The sequence below is a fragment of the Saccoglossus kowalevskii genome, chromosome 2, assembly GCF_978046115.1.
Source record: "Saccoglossus kowalevskii chromosome 2, keSacKowa6.1, whole genome shotgun sequence".
In the NCBI taxonomy this organism is placed as follows: domain Eukaryota; kingdom Metazoa; phylum Hemichordata; class Enteropneusta; family Harrimaniidae; genus Saccoglossus; species Saccoglossus kowalevskii.
In genome coordinates this window covers 1,312,543-1,330,885 of record NC_140642.1, presented here as the reverse complement: position 1 = coordinate 1,330,885, position 18,343 = coordinate 1,312,543, and the positions used below count along the sequence as shown (strand labels likewise).

General features: G+C 37.3%; 1 protein-coding gene across 2 annotated transcripts; it reads left to right on the top strand.

The window, feature by feature from the left end:
• Positions 1–331: 331 nt before the first annotated feature.
• LOC100369430 (sulfotransferase 1C2-like) lies at positions 332–17,264 on the top strand. Of its 2 annotated transcripts, none has more exons than XM_085507718.1 (2): positions 332–444; positions 15,535–17,264. In XM_085507718.1, exon 2 carries the CDS (start codon positions 15,680–15,682, stop codon positions 16,595–16,597), a length of 918 nt encoding a protein of 305 aa, XP_085363844.1. In that variant the 5' UTR covers positions 332–444; positions 15,535–15,679; the 3' UTR covers positions 16,598–17,264. The 2 variants fall into 2 exon arrangements, with proteins under 2 accessions (XP_085363844.1, XP_006823353.1); XM_006823290.3 differs by lacking the exon at positions 332–444 and adding an exon at positions 7,894–8,067.
• Positions 17,265–18,343: the final 1,079 nt, after the last annotated feature.

Sequence of the window (18,343 nt, the reverse complement as noted above, 5' to 3'; positions counted from 1 at the left end):
TACAATAAAGTTTCAGATATGTTTTTGCATATGTGTGAGAGATACAGATCGTGTTTGCGTTGGTGGTTTGGGGTTTAGTGAAACGTGGGAAACCGGACCACGAGTGTCAGATTTGTTGTTAGATATATAAACTACGAAGAACAGAGTTTGATGATAATGTTAGAGTTGGATGAAAACCGAATAGTGTAACCAGAATACAGGATTGTTTGCTGTGTCGATTCGATTCATTAGATATGTAAATGACGGTTTGGTATTCAGACGAAGCGGTTCAAGGTCTGTGGAGTCTAGTGGGAGTGGTTTTGAGCGGTATATGACCCCCTTTTTGTTCGGTCTCGCATCGGTCTTATTCGCTATCAACGATCGCAAACTGGGATTATATGCGTGTATGTTGCATAGTTAGTCGCATTGCTGCTCACACGTAAAGGCACTAGACTCGGGCAAAAGGTAAGACTCATGAACTTTCTTTCATTCCTGTTGGATTTTTTCTCAGAGTTCTTCACAACACGGTTACTAAAAAAGAACTCTTTTTAGTAACCGTGTTCACAAGAACCACTTTAAACTCATCGTACTCGGTGGGGTGTGGCATTTTTTTTTAGTTCGGCTAGTGTGGTAAACCATGGAGGTACAAAAAAATGGGTGAACTAATGTTCTATTAATCAAGCAATTCTCGCAAATGTATGTGATACAATACATGTGGTCAAAGCGCGGAAATAGTGGGTCGGGTTGGCGTTGTGACGGTGGAAGTGACAGGAAACCTATATGGAACCTCTCCAATACTAAACAAGTCGATAGTTAACTTAAAACCTATAGAGTATAGTTAAACTTAAGATGCGCGGTAAAATGGTACGGGTAAAAATGTCATTATTTCCTGTGCCATTGTTTCTTAAATTCAAACATACAAACCACAGGTCAGCTATAACGAAACTTATAGATGTATGTGACATCAAGTGTGCAATGTGCTTAACTAAACAACACTGAAGATGAAAAACACTTTCTATATGAAAATAAAATAAATCAATTATTCTAAGAAATAAGCACAATTTTGCTGAACACTACAGAGATGAATAAATTATAATAACACTGACAGTGCAAAATACATACAAAACTGTTTGGACATCAGAGAAACAATGTTTTCTACAGCAGTTCTTTATTGTAATTATAAGTTAACATACATATTATCTATATTTCCCGCACATGACACCAGATAGCAATATCCGATGTATGTACCGATGAAATAATGTAGTCATGGAAACACGGGGCATACGTTACCCTGTCATTTTCCAAGCCTCGACTGAATACGACCGCTAGAGACGTGTTTGAGTAATGCAAAACACACTCACCCCAATGTCACTGTGTAATGCAAAACACACTCACCCCAATGTCACTGTGTAATGCAAAACACACTCACCCCAATGTCACTGTGTAATGCAAAACACACTCACCCCAATGTCACTGAGTAATGCAAAACACACTCACCCCAATGTCACTGTGTAATGCAAAACACACTCACCCCAATGTCACTGAGTAATGCAAAACACACTCACCCCAATGTCACTGTGTAATGCAAAACACACTCACCCCAATGTCACTGTGTAATGCAAAACACACTCACCCCAATGTCACTGTGTAATGCAAAACACACTCACCCCAATGTCACTGTGTAATGCAAAACACACTCACCCCAATGTCACTGTGTAATGCAAAACACACTCACCCCAATGTCACTGAGTAATGCAAAACACACTCACCCCAATGTCACTGTGTAATGCAGAACACACTCACCCCAATGTCACTGTGTAATGCAAAACACACTCACCCCAATGTCACTGAGTAATGCAAAACACACTCACCCCAATGTCACTGTGTAATGCAAAACACACTCACCCCAATGTCACTGTGTAATGCAAAACACACTCACCCCAATGTCACTGAGTAATGCAAAACACACTCACCCCAATGTCACTGTGTAATGCAAAACACACTCACCCCAATGTCACTGTGTAATGCAAAACACACTCACCCCAATGTCACTGAGTAATGCAAAACACACTCACCCCAATGTCACTGTGTAATGCAAAACACACTCACCCCAATGTCACTGTGTAATGCAAAACACACTCACCCCAATGTCACTGTGTAATGCAAAACACACTCACCCCAATGTCACTGAGTAATGCAAAACACACTCACCCCAATGTCACTGAGTAATGCAAAACACACTCACCCCAATGTCACTGAGTAATGCAAAACACACTCGCCCCAATGTCACTGAGTAATGCAAAACACACTCACCCCAATGTCACTGTGTAATGCAAAACACACTCACCCCAATGTCACTGTGTAATGCAAAACACACTCACCCCAATGTCACTGTGTAATGCAAAACACACTCACCCCAATGTCACTGTGTAATGCAAAACACACTCACCCCAATGTCACTGTGTAATGCAAAACACACTCACCCCAATGTCACTGTGTAATGCAAAACACACTCACTCCAATGTCACTGTGTAATGCAAAACACACTCACCCCAATGTCACTGAGTAATGCAAAACACACTCACCCCAATGTCACTGTGTAATGCAAAACACACTCACCCCAATGTCACTGTGTAATGCAAAACACACTCACCCCAATGTCACTGAGTAATGCAAAACACACTCACCCCAATGTCACTGTGTAATGCAAAACACACTCACCCCAATGTCACTGTGTAATGCAAAACACACTCACCCCAATGTCACTGTGTAATGCAAAACACACTCACCCCAATGTCACTGTGTAATGCAAAACACACTCACCCCAATGTCACTGTGTAATGCAAAACACACTCACCCCAATGTCACAGAGTAATGCAAAACACACTCACCCCAATGTCACTGAGTAATGCAAAACACACTCGCCCCAATGTCACTGAGTAATGCAAAACACACTCACCCCAATGTCACTGTGTAATGCAAAACACACTCACCCCAATGTCACTGTGTAATGCAAAACACACTCACCCCAATGTCACTGTGTAATGCAAAACACACTCACCCCAATGTCACATTGTAATGCAAAACACACTCACCCCAATGTCACTGTGTAATGCAAAACACACTCACCCCAATGTCACTGTGTAATGCAAAACACACTCACCCCAATGTCACTGAGTAATGCAAAACACACTCACCCCAATGTCACTGAGTAATGCAAAACACACTCGCCCCAATGTCACTGAGTAATGCAAAACACACTCACCCCAATGTCACTGTGTAATGCAAAACACACTCACCCCAATGTCACTGTGTAATGCAAAACACACTCACCCCAATGTCACTGTGTAATGCAAAACACACTCACCCCAATGTCACTGTGTAATGCAAAACACACTCACCCCAATGTCACTGTGTAATGCAAAACACACTCACCCCAATGTCACTGAGTAATGCAAAACACACTCACCCCAATGTCACTGTGTAATGCAAAACACACTCACCCCAATGTCACTGAGTAATGCAAAACACACTCACCCCAATGTCACTGAGTAATGCAAAACACACTCACCCCAATGTAACTGTGTAATGCAAAACACACTCACCCCAATGTCACTGTGTAATGCAAAATACACTCACCCCAATGTCACTGTGTAATGCATAACACACTCACCCCAATGTCACTGTGTAATGCAAAACACACTCACCCCAATGTCACTGTGTCAATTGAATGAAACCGTCGGGATTTTTTTTTTATTTACTAGTATTGAAATTCAATTTCACTGAAGCTGGTAAATCAGAGGCAAAAACACATTTTCTTGTAAGTTGCAGTAAGCTGAATTGACATACACGGAAATCAAACCCTGAGCTTGGTTTCTGACTTTTTATGCAACTTTGTAACCGCGACCACCCACTGTGGTTATATACGTCACACAACCAGGCCTAGCTGGGGTCTTTGTTCCGGGTTTCAACCTAAATCACGTAAGCAGACCATAGTCATTGTCAAGGCGCGTATAAACACAGTTTAACATGTATTTCGTAAATGGCCAACGATGATTAATTTTGCATTTTAGCCATTCAAACTTTGGAGTCCATGTAAAATGAGCTGCATTCAAGTTGTAGTTTTACATGTAACACGTGACGTTACAAAATCATAATGTTTTCAAATCTCAGATAACAATAAAACAATCTTATTGTTATCTGAGCTCCAACATTACGTCTTTTAAACCATGGAGCTTATATCGATATATAATGCATTGGGTACAGTGTGACACAATTGCCATAATACCTAACCCTACGAAAGCTATACTGCACGCATGATAGAAAGGATGCTTTAAAGTAAGTGTACGTCATTTTAGTTTTCGGATCGAGTTCAAATAATAATAACAATAGACAAATCAAGTTTAAACTTCACACTTATATCATACATTAGGTCATATATACACTACAAACGGGGACTATGTCATTGATAATTACATGTTTTAAAGAGTTTGTGCTTTCCTCTATATACTGACGATGCCGTTTTTTGTAAATATGAGGATATATTTACTTTTAGAATCTAATTTTACTAAATTGTAAAATGCAGCGTTCATTTACTAAACTTTTGCCATACTAGTATTTTGGTCACATGGGTGTGTATTTCCCTTTTTCATCACAGTCACGTGACACAATATTACAAGATGTCAAATTATATAAAAATTACCAAGGACATAATTTGTAAAGCTATATGACGTCATGAATATTCATAGACATAGCAATAGATGATATTATGAATATATGTCTGAATGACGTTCGATAATTATCAGATACCATATATTGTAGGGTATATGCAAAAACAGGCTGTTGTTATACTGCAAACGCAATACACAGAAAAGATAGGAAACTGCGGTATTTCCTGTGATCTATGTTACTTGTTATCCCTTAACTAAATTTAACTAGCGGTTTCAACTTACGGATTAAAACTCAACAAATTCTCGCCATTTAAGATGGCGGACGATTTCGACGGAGGCATGTTTCTATTAGCGACGGTGACGAGTTTCTTGAAGTTTTTAGTGACTACGACGCAAGTGACAGCGATTTTATCGAAGAAGACGAACAAATTAACAACGAACATTATATACCAGAGAAATCTACTGGGCGACGCAACTTGCGTTTCTTGGATGCGCATTTAAAAATGAAAGACGGTGACTGGGAATGTAATGTTTGCGTTAAAATGTTCAAGTCAAAACAAAGTTGCAAGAATCATCTTCTAAATGTACACAAAATACAAGGTACGTGTTATAACATTATATACTTTATGTGCCGGTTTTGTAATCCAAAGCTATTTTCTTAATGTGTTGAGAAGACATCGCCAGCATTACAACATCACCTAATGTACCTGTTATTTATTATGGTTTCTATTTGTTTGGGACCCCTGCCCAGGTTAATTCAATTCCTGTTCCACCATATCATGGATGACGACGTTCGTTACTTTATTTGCACAATAGTGGACAGTTTTATAGTAGGTGAAATTAATAAGCACAGCTATGGTTTGTAAATCGGTAGTCTATCTCGAGTTCACATTCACACGCATTGTTTACCAATGGAAGTGCCACAGCTGGGCTATTGAATATTTTACAGAAGCATGAAGAAGATACGATGGATTTGTTAAGATGTGTGAAGTTACTTTTAAAACTCCTGCAAATGACAAACTGCGGTGCACACTGTACTCAAGTTATAAATTTGTACTATTCATGTATGCTTTATTTTCGGAAATTTCAGGTGCTAATGAAAAGGGGGAAGACATTGGTGAAAAGATACCACCTACAGCAAATACTAAGAAAGGCAAAAGAAATGGTATGTATATTTTTCTACAATGTTTTACAACTTACTAATCTAATATAGATCCAGTTAAATGGTATACTTTATAGATATTGTTTTATAAGCCAGAAAACTTTGCCAATTCTGATTTTGAGAGGTTGTGGGCCAGGGTAATTTAGGTAAGTGTCTGTATGTTGCCATAATGTCTATATGTAATATTTGCACACATACCCTTAGAAGTTAACCAAACCCACTCTCTTATTACTAGTAAAATGCTGAATTATTTCTAATTCAATTTATTGTAAATTTCAGTTAAGAGACGACTGCCCAGTTACACGTACACAAAGGAAGAAGCATTACAGAGTGTCGGTGGCGTATTGAGATCTGCTATGAAAAAACTATTGTCTAAAAGTTATATTAAAGCCAGTGTTTGTGCCAGTGGTGCTGTGGCCTTGCATGTAATAGTGATGGCACTTCAAGGTATTGCAGCTGATAACCCTTCCATTATTTCAAAGGAAATGAGTTTGATAATAAATATTTTGTGGCCAGCAATAATAGCTGGAGATGCTCTTCTCTTCAACTGTTCTAGACGCGAAGCAGTATACCAAAAATATCACCAGTTGCGCCTTGCTGTGGACTTAAAGCAAGCAGTAGCTGCAGTGTGTGCACAGGTGCACCATAGTGTTACTAATTCCCAGAAAACTTGCCTCATTAATGCAATATTTGAAGAAATTTTACTAAATCGTGTGAAAGTGGACAAGGACAATGATTGTATTGCAATGAAGATGGACATCGTTGAAGAGAATGTTCTTCGATATGCTTGTGGCTATATACCCATGGAATTAGCCAGACAGTCCAAAAAACGAGGCCACATGTCTTCTTCCATGCTGAATTGTTTGGCATCTATGCAGTCCAGAGGACCAACAACAAAAACATTTTTGTCATACACGACGGAATGGATTCAAGAAGAAAACCGTGGTGGCTTGTGTGTGATTAATGACCAAATCTATATTTTTTTCAGAAGATTTGAATATTATATTCGAAAGAATGTTAATTCATTTGTCCTCACAAATGGGAATATACATGAATCTGTAGTTTGTGATGTATTTTCAGACAGATTAGCGTTGGAGTACTGGTCCCAACTAGCAAATGGTGTGGAGGAGGATTCATCGCTGAAACTCATGTTGATGAGCATTAAACTGTGGATCAATATTAGGGGGCACTCTGAAGCCAGAAAATTAATTCAGCAGTACAAAGCAAAACAGGGATTGGCACGAAACAAAAATAAAGGGCTGCGTAAAGAACTCAAGTCAAACAATTTTGGAGTGTAGAAACTATATGGCAATGTTACAGAAGTTTTACTGTCAGAACAGTTCAGTTAATGTATGTTTTTTTCACTTTCTTTTTGTTTGAACTTGTAAATAAAGTTACACTATACAGGTGAAAAGTTGCTTTGTATTAATGTTTATTCAGTGTTCTCATTAAAAATTATTATAAGTTAAAAAAAAACACAAGAATTTGGAACCAAAAATGTCTGGAATTTGACCTTGTCTGTGTATTGTTGCATCTGCTCCCAGAAATCTACCTGTAATTTGTATTTATTGAAAGTTTTGCAGTTTTCAACTGGATGATGCAAGGTCATTTTGAGTCCCCAGCAAATATGCATGCCTATGAATTGGGATGTAGCATTCCAATTCTGGGCCAGAAGAAGGGGGCAACTATATACAGACAGTTAGAGGGTCTATGGTTTAGTTTACTCGTATAAGTGTTATCTATTAAAGGTACTAGTATATGGTTTAAAACATTGACGTTGTCATGTGATGGCAGTTGTTTCTATACCGATTTAAAAGACTCCACGCGAACAATTTCTGGTCTTATACAGATTAAAATATTATTATTATTATCAATTTACATAATTTCCGAGTAACAATGTTTTCAACTCCATCAACGTTCTTTCCGATTCCAGGCTCCATCCATGTCTAGACCTGTTTCTAAATGCTCTCGCCCGCTATTGTTCAAATTCTTTTTATTTTATTATGAGTTCTCTATTGTTTCTACTCCATTACGGCTGCTAGGATTTCAACACAGTGATTTGTTTGTCTTCGTTACATTATCATAAATTATGCTGAGGCTAACTTTCACCTTTGTGACGCTGTTGCAAGATTCACACACGGTTAAGCCTCACGACAGCATTTGTCGGCTGGCGAATTGACCGTAACTACCGCGACTACAGAGGATAGTGTAAATCTGACATGCGCCTGGGGACTTATCTACACCACTCCGGAAACAGTAAGTGACCGTCTGTACCCTTGTCTTGTGAACGCATAAAAATCGCATGCAATTGTGTAAAATTAAATTGCCTATAGAAATAGCTGCCTGTGTTCTCGTGATAACGAGACTATGCCGATCGTTTTCTTTAATTTTCCATCTCGTTCCTGTAAACTATAGGTCACGATGACATTGAACAAACTGCGTACATTTCATCGAGACAGAGGGGCTTTTGTGGTATTACCATAACAAAATGGCGATGATTCAGTCGTTTTGTATTACAAAACCGGTACACTGTAGAGACATGGCGAATAGCGTTCTAAACTCTACTACTAGTATTCAGTTGCTTGCACATTAGCTTTGTTTTATAATTACTGCTTATTTGACTTTTATATCAGTGAACGGAATGGATTGAGACGCTAGTTAATGTTATAGGTTGTTGTCTGTCAGTGTGTCGGTATGTATTGTATGTATGTTTGTGTGTGTGTGTGTGCAAGTCTGTTTGTACCCTGTTAAATCACATTTCAGAGTCGACTTCAAATGAATATAGCACCTAGTAATAATTAAAACTAATAACAAGACATAGGTTTCATCGAAATAATCTGATATTTTCCCAGAACTGTGTTTTTAATATGTATGATATGTCCATGGTAACAGTCGTCACGGTGTAGAATAGCGGCATCCGATGCCCTATATACCAATACTGGTCCAGTCTCAGCAGTTTTATTGTTGCATATGCTATTTCCTTGGGACGAGTTTATAGAATCTCTAATTTCGCATCGGTCTAAGATTTGGAAAAAAAAGATTATAAAATTGCCACGGCCGGGTCAATCTACCATATACTCTACGACCCCACCCACACACACGTATACGTTTCTTGTCACGCGATAGCCAGATCCTATTTTTAACTATTACCGAAACTGCCGAAAAAATAATAAAATAAAGTATATGCAAACAAGAATTAAATACAAATTACAAAAACAATTTTATTTCAATAAGATTGCATTCTCTTGTGCCTTGATGGTGACCACGGATGTTAACTTCATATAATCTGACGTGATTCGGCGCAGTGTGTTCCCCGAACTCATTTATTATGCGTTATTGATAACACTCTCCTCAACTGATCTGTGCGAGTACTTGTGATACAATACGTAAACACCCCGTGATATACTAATGAGCATGTGTGGTACACAAAATACTACAGGGTACTAATATATCCACCAGGTCAACTGTCACAATAAACTCCGCAGGGTACTAATATATCCACCAGGTCAACTGTCACAATAAACTCTGAAACATATACACACATAGCAGAGGTCAGACAGGTCAGACGATTGAAGTCAAGTCGAGATCATTAAACCTTGCTCATATAAAATGCCCCTCGCTTTTTAGTGAGTATATTTCTAGAAGTACGCAACACATTTCTAATTAGCAAGTATTAAGATAGCGTTAAGGGTGTGATGGCGTTTTTTATATGTCTTATTCGGAACCTCAATTCACTGACTATGTTGTGAAAGCATATATACGTGTATATAGAACAAGTTCGCGCACACTGGACAATTCACACCACATGACAACCATATTGGCGGATCTTGTCAAAATGACTAATCGCGCGACTGTTAGAACACACTGCAGAAATTCCACGTGAAATGCAGAGTTCGTAATTAAGTCAATGGAAATGTGTCCCATTATTCGAAAAAAAAATATTCAGCTCACTAATTCACTTATACTTAACACCTTTACCGGACCATTATTTAGTGACAAAGCATCTTTTTTTTCTTCAAAAACCCAAATACCTTTCACTCTGGGTGACGTCGTCCAAACCACAGTCAGCTGGCACACAGCGGATAATAAATGCGATATTTACTCTATGGGGGCCGCCATCTTGAATACGGCATGAAATTAAATAAAGAATTAAATTCAAATATTCAATAATGAACTCCAGTAGACTTGCCTCATTATTTTGAAAATACACTCAGAATGGGTGAACTTATTACCCACTCATATGTCAGATCATGCCAAGTGTGTCAGATTTCTAATAATCATGAACGCAAGTGTATTCATTGGAGAAAATCACTGTCATGTTCAGTCCCGCACCACCGATACGTTACGGAGGCGTGGCTTTATTGTTACGCAAACGCATCAACGGTGGATAATCCTCTAACAAACATTACTATCTTACTTATTTATCTTATGTATTGTTATGGGTGTTTACAAACGAGCCAATATTTCAAGTGTCTCTTTTTCGGTTGAAAACTACTATCATGGCATGGAGGTAAAAAGAGATTTTACCTCCATGGTAAAGGTAAATGGTACTCGCTTCCTCGTCGTCGTCTGATATATCAGATATTAGATTCGCAATCGGTAAAATAGTTGAATATCTTTCATGTAGAAATTCTGAATCATAAGCGGATGGTCAGCATCATCACTGCTTTCGAACCACTCACACTATGTTTCGGTTTCATAATTTTATACAGTTGCATGTTAGTTTCAACATTATGTTAATATCAAGTTTGTATTAGCTTTTACTGGTAAAAGTTCTTCATTGATTTGTTTTTATATATTTTACATTAATATACAAATGTACTAATTACGTGTAATTTATGCGCTGTGTTTCTTTTGTTTATATTTCCAAATCGTAATGTGATTCAAGTTCAAGTATTGTTTTGTCGTAGAACATTTACTTTAATACTCAATAAACTATTCTTAAATAAATATTTTATAGATAAAACTAAAATATATTAGTGGTTGGTGAGGTGAATAACTATGTGTGTTTGCACAATATTTTCTTCTATGGAAATCTTTGCCTCCGGCACATTCCGCGTTCATGATACTATTATATATATTGTAAATTGAAAATAATTAACTACAATCCCTTAGATAGAGGGACTGCCCATCGTTTGATCTTTATACTCACGTGACTTCACTCTTTCTAATTTGTGATTGATTACGTTGCATCGCGGGAGATCGTACAATTCACGATTGTCACGCTCCATTGGCTGCTTTGTCGCCATAATTTTAACGATGGACACGGTAAGGGGCGTATGTTATCATGTTCAAGTTTTTTGCCCTTAATAACTCGAGCAATTTTCGTCGGATTGATTTCAAGGTTGCGCATGCGAGTATTCAGTTTAATTGGGATGTCAAGTATAAGTAACTATGATACGATGATTATTTCATGATATGGATTGCCAGGGGATAAAAAAAAGGTCGAAAGAGAGTTCGAAAAGCCACAGTCCCTCCACTATGATGTCAGTGTGTTTCCGACCTATCAATGATTCAAAACCACTCTGATGAGTAATCTTACCATTTGTTTTACATTCAACTGACAAATCAATCCTAATCGTCGATATACGGTAGGAAATCTATAGTTTCCATGAAAACCGTTATCGGTGGATTTTTTTCTTTGCTCATTTTCAAACATACCACAATAAAGTTAACATTGTTATAAACAAAAACTAGCTGTCAGCACATTTTTTCGTAATTTCAAATAGTTAGTAATGTCGTGGATAGTACTTCCGAAATAACTGTCTCCGGATTTGTGGTGTTTTTTTTCAAAGACACTAGTGTCATTGTTTTGTTTTTTTCTATCAGCCTCATATATTCGTATTGGGCATTTTTATAGAATAATATATCGACAGTGCTTACACGATAAATTAGTAATTCCTGGTTATTTCTAAGTATTGAGAGTTAAGGCATATTTTCATAGACTCTAGAATCTATGATATTTTATAATTCCATGATCGAAACATTAGTATTTTGTTTATAACATCATGTATAACAGAATGTATGCATAAATAATGAGGTACTCGCATATTGTTTGATGTGTTCAACTGATCTATTATTTGTTGTTGCCGGCGTTGAGTGAATGCACCCAGTATGTGTTTACATTTCACACATTCATGACGACAATATGGCAACCAATTTGACCGGGTCTAGTAAATATGATCTGATTTGTAGGCCAAGTCAACGTTTATGCTGAAGCACAACGGCACTACTGAACGTGGTGTTGCCATGGAATTCATCTCGGCGTGACCTAAAAAATAAGATAATGACAAAAAAATACTTAACCAAGTAATTGAGCGTACCGGGATGCAAGTTAGCAAAATAATAACTATGCATTTAAAATCATGTATTGATTCATCTTTATTCGACACTATATTTTACATTACATTTATTTATTGACACAACAAAGACTTTGGAAAATATATCAGTAAAGTCATTAACAACTATAATACAATAGAAAATATAGCAGTAAAGTCATTAACAACTATAATACAATAGAAAATATAGCAGTAAAGTCATTAACAACTATAATACAATAGAAAATATAGCAGTAAAGTCATTAACAACTATAATACAATAGAAAATATAGCAGTAAAGTCATTAACAACTATAATACAATAGAAAATATAGCAGTAAAGTCATTAACAACTATAATACAATAGAAAATATAGCAGTAAAGTCATTAACAACTATAATACAATAGAAAATATAGCAGTAAAGTCATTAACAACTATAATACAATAGAAAATATAGCAGTAAAGTCATTAACAACTATAATACAATAGAAAATATAGCAGTAAAGTCATTAACAACTATAATACAATAGAAAATATAGCAGTAAAGTCATTAACAACTATAATACAATAGAAAATATAGCAGTAAAGTCATTAACAACTATAATACAATAGAAAATATAGCAGTAAAGTCATTAACAACTATAATACAATAGAAAATATAGCAGTAAAGTCATTAACAACTATAATACAATAGAAAATATATCAGTAAAGTCATTAACAACTATAATACAATAGAAAATATAGCAGTAAAGTCATTAACAACTATAATACAATAGAAAATATAGCAGTAAAGTCATTAACAACTATAATACAATAGAAAAAAATGAATAACAATAAAAGTCATAAAACAAGGCTATGCGGGTCAAATCATTTCCTATGCACCCATAAATAATTTTCATAATTCCCGATTACACAAAAATATTATAAAAAAAAAGATAATTTGCTATATTCTCTATATTTTTTCCTTTTATTTTGTCCTGAATTATGATTGAAAAAAGTGAATAAAATTACATATATTATTAGTGTGTTCAACAACTATTGTATTGTGGCTGTCTATCGCACACATTCGATCAGGTCAAAAAAAAACTGTGAGCACTGTGATTGTGTAATGGTAACACAAGAGACTATGGTAGACTGTAATACATCGTTTATTTCGGAAGACAAGTCTGGCATCAAAGTACAATTAGAACAATCCACACTAAACATGCACTAAAACACCCTTTATATAGGGTTAATAGGATTACACCGCGGATTTTAAAATTGGAGGAAAAACGCTATGATTGGTGTGCCATGTGAGAAGGTCACTATAGAATAAACATTTCGGCTTAATCCGCTACAAAGTTGCGACTTCTCTTGCGTTCGCTGTAATAAAGGCATGTTTGCGAGCATTACGTAAATGGCTTACAAATAAATTGATTTGTGTTTCTTTGTCATAGGAATACATGTATTGTGAGGTGAAATGAAGCATGAAACGGCTTCTAACAGACATAACTCAGAGAATAATGCTTGGAATCGAATGAAACGAAAACGAACAAATACAGAAAATGGTTGTCTATCGATACAAAGTAAATACGAATGAAAAATAATAACTATAATTAAACAACAACAAATATAATTGAATCGAGAAACACACACGTGGATAAGCATCCACGATAAGTATAAACAATAACTTTAATAAATATGATTTTACTTGACAGAAATACTGTATTTTGTCGAAAAAGGAAAGTTTTATCAGAGTGTTTTTGATACCTCATAAATATGTCGTGATACAACGCACGGTTGTAATCTAATTCAGTGGCGGCGACACAGGGAGGAAGAAGGGGCGCCCTCGAAAAAAAATGTTGGGGGCAGCGCCCCTTTAAAATCAAGCTGAACCCCTCTGTGTCAGCAAAATTTGACTCTCAAAATGCAGGAAATGGCGTTTCAGAGGGTATAGATTTCAAATCTTTAAGGGGGAGCATGCCTCGGACCTCGAGTAAGGTCGCGCCTGTTAATGTTAGTGGGTAGTTAGAAACTTAAAGTGACACCCCCCCCCACACACACACACAAGCCGGGCGCACAAGAGTAAACGTCATCCTTGCAACTTTACACCTGACACTATCGTAAGTACCATGTCGCTGGCGGCGCTTTGATGAACACGCGAGCCACATGTGCATGCGGTGCGCGTTATATTGTCCACGTGATACTAGTAGCATAGTTCCAAGAGTTTAGTGGATGTGCAAGCTCTAGTCATACTGACATACACTTCAAAATGCAACTCACATAATGAACTTACAAATGACGAACGCGCTTCTGTTAACAAAATCACATCGTATATTAACAACTTGTATTAAATCTGGGATAACAGAAAGAAACGAACTTGAAGTAGATGACAACCTTTGAATACATTTTGTTAATATCTTATAACTGAACATCTCCCATGAACATGAATCGAGTCAGGTTTTACATTGACTTCACATATTTAGATATCTTGATCAAAAGGTCACGAGGTTGCGTTGACGTCATCGACAGGCCCAAAACTAAAGCTTCCAATGTTATTCACCGGGAGTGGCACTGCGTTCGCCTAAGAGCCTCGAGCATGTCTCTGGTCGTCACGGTATACATGGAAACCACCTTCCTTTCAAGAATGTTTCAGACCACTCCCCAGAATCAACAACACCATTGTTATTAATATTAACCAATGACGCGACTGCATAGAAACCACACGGTGGTGACGTCATTTTGTATTTTAGTTGAAAATTCTATTGAACGTGGCAGTAGTTATCGTTCTCAGATTAAAAACAGTATCCAAACACTGCCCCAACTGAGCACTTTTGTGTCGGCTGTTATACTATACCTTCATGGAGGATTTATATCAAAACGGTCATTGTTGACTTAGTATGTTAGGTATGAAAATATTAATAATAAATTATGATAATAAAAAACTATAAATTTACATGCATCAGTTCTATTTATATTCTTTTGAAAAACAATGAGCGAGGATACTGTGAAATCGCCTTTCTGTTTTCCCATATATTGGTATGGTTAAATATAACAGCTTTCGGAAACAAATGTCATAATCGTTCACTGGCCCGTGAACGGGACAGGGGTATTGATACGTTTGGTGGCGTACACGTTTGACATTTTGTTGTGGTGCCACAGGCGTTATTAATATATTTATAATATGCATATTCATTTAAATTTAAAATAATGCTGGTGGGTCGCCCATTAGTCACATATGGGGCCAGTATTGTCGATAACAACCTGTTGACGGATGCCATTACAGGATATTCGTCACACTGCATATTGCTGATAACTGGCAATAGTATTTATTTGACCAGAGTCTTCTTAACCCTCTTCCCGCCTAGATTCAACATTTTTATTAACATGTCATCAAAAAGTTAATGATACATTTATGTCTTTGCAGAGCAAACCGGCTACGTCCAATCAGAATAGGCGGTGACTTCGCAGGGAGGTGAGCGCCAGTTATCGCCATTTGGGAACAATTTCGTCTTCAATCGTTATACCACTGTGTGCTATTCCCCGTCGTGTGTATCGAGAGAGCCGGCGATATGGATCTAGGTACTTTACTATCGATGGTCGGCAGTCTAGGTCAGTATGGAAAGACTATGTTCCGTTACAAAGGGTTGCCTCTACCAATAACGATCGACTCGAAACTTATGGACAAAATAGAAAATTTCACTACCCGGAGTGATGACGTATTTATTGTCGGCTTTCCAAAATCGGGTACTACTTGGTTGCAGATAGCGCTATCTAAGATGTACAATAACTGGGGAACGTGTAAGCGAAGCAAAAAAGGGCGCGTTCCTCTGTTAGACTCGCCGTCTCTACCCGGTGTTGAAGGCTTCGACAAGTGCCTGAAAGCAGCCTCACCTCGTCTCATCAAGAGTCACTTACCGTTTGACTATTTTCCCAAGCATGCTAAATCGGACGACAAGGAGAAGAGATGTAAAGTCATTTACGTGACTCGCAACCCTAAAGATAGTTGTGTCTCTCTTTTTCACATGATCTGCGGTTACCAGGTTCTGCAGTCGGACGACCGTGCGTGGAACAAATTTACACGGGATTTCATCGATGGGGAAGTGGTATACGGATCGTGGCTGGACCACGTGATCAGCTGGAGGGATAACCGAGACAGAGTTGACGTCATGTTTGTTACCTACGAACAAATGAAAGCAGACTTCCAGACCGTGCTCTCAACAGTAGCCGAATTCATAAACAGACCCGTAGACGACGAAACAATCGAAAAGGTGACCGAATCGTGCGAGTTCGAAGAACTTCGACAACATGGTAAGGATAAAGTTGCGATACCGAAGGTATTCTACGACTCAAAGAAGGCTCCCTTCTTCAGGAAGGGGATCGTCGGTGACTGGAAAAATCATTTTACTCAGGAGCAGAACGACGCCTTTGAAGAGAGAATCGAAAAGGTCCTGAAAAGCAAAGGCGTGCACCTTGTTTACGAAATATAGCATCACAGAGTGACGTATTAAGCATTACATGAGTACTCGAATTTACAACTGAAATAATGTAATTTATAATTATATTCATAAAAAAAACGAGGCAGTTATATGTCTTTGTAAATAACTGTTTTTACCAAAGTTGTATAATTCAGACAACTACGCATATTGGCCGTTACAAGTGATTCAGAAATTAATTTTATTAACAGACAATGATTACTATATATATACACAAATGGCTAAATGTGTAGCCGTTATAGTGTTTGCGTGAGGTCGGTACAGTTGCGGTCATGTGTATATCGTAAATGAACATACGGTGATCTTTTATTAACCATAGTATTATCGCCGGGACAGAATAATTGACTGTGACTGGGAATACGGCAGAATCAGCTTACCAGCATTCAGTTAAGGTTGTACAAAAGTATATTTTTAAAAAACAAACAAGTGGCGCTCGTATAAAGAAGCCTCAAGGGTGGGGGAAAACATCGAATTGTTATGTCATGGGTTACATGACTAATAAGAGCACGAATTGGTGGTGGTATTGGAACGCAGGCGGCGAACTTGGGCGAAGCTCAGCATATCCTGTGATAGGCCTTCGATGGGCGTATGACCCCTCGTAAACACGTTTTCTGATACTATGATCGTTGAGTGAGCACTGAATTATGACAGATTGAGAAAATTTTTATAATACACCCGTTATCAGTTATATTTATACACCAGGTCAAAGGTTACAAACTGTCAAAGTCTGACAAGGTTATATTAATAAATGGATATTTGTATCAATAAAAAAAACGGAATTCTAATCATATCACAAAGACCAGCCATGATTCCATTTTGTAAAACATGACGTTTATACACAAATTATGCATGGCGTTAATATTCTTGCAGCAGTTTTAAAGGACGCTGTTTGTCACGCCGCGTCCTGTTTGTTATGAGACTCTTAGCGACGAACACAACGCGTTTAAAATTCTTTGTTATATGAAATTAATGTGTTGCCTACAGTGGTATGTTCAAACGTTTAGGTAAAATGTCATCGGTATTTATTTATAGTTGCATTATTAATGAATATTTTCGACAGCAAATGATCAAAATGCCGCTTGCGAAAAAGCCGATGAAACGCGTTATTCCATGTTGTCAATAATGTAAACCATACACGATTTAGTATAAATTTCACATGATTTAGCCACAATTTCAATGTATTTTACTATAAGGTGTTGTCTAAGCAACAGTCGATTTTAACGTGAGGTTTTGTTATAATGTATACAAACTGCAAGCTATGTACCATATCAATGTGAAATCACACACTGGCATCCAGTTACAAAATGCGATGGAACCACAACGCACACGCGCGCATACCTCAAATGTACGAGTTTTACAATGGTCACGTGACGTCTATATTATTACAGTCGATGGTCTGTTTTTTTTCTATGATCGTTTTTTGTATGACGTAATCTATTGTTTTTAAAGACCATCGGGATACCATTGGTTTGACCAAATGCCGACATGTCTGTCTGTCAGCACGTTTTTCATCTAGAATTTTTAGTTACTATGATTGAAAGAAAATAAATGAACAAGATATAAGCGTCGCGGGTAGTATTTTGTGTGTATTTTAGTGTTCTGTATTCCAGCAAGTCTATATTAACCCGATATTATTACTCTGGCATTTCTACGTGTTCAAGACCGAAATCAATATATTAATCAGAAATCTGTGACTATAGACGAAACATGCAGGATAACTGTCATTGCTTCCTATAATAC

Bases quoted from the DNA above. Each gene is read 5' to 3' on its own strand.
- LOC100369430 (XM_085507718.1), top strand. From the start codon at position 15,680: ATGGATCTAGGTACTTTACTATCGATGGTCGGCAGTCTAGGTCAGTAT.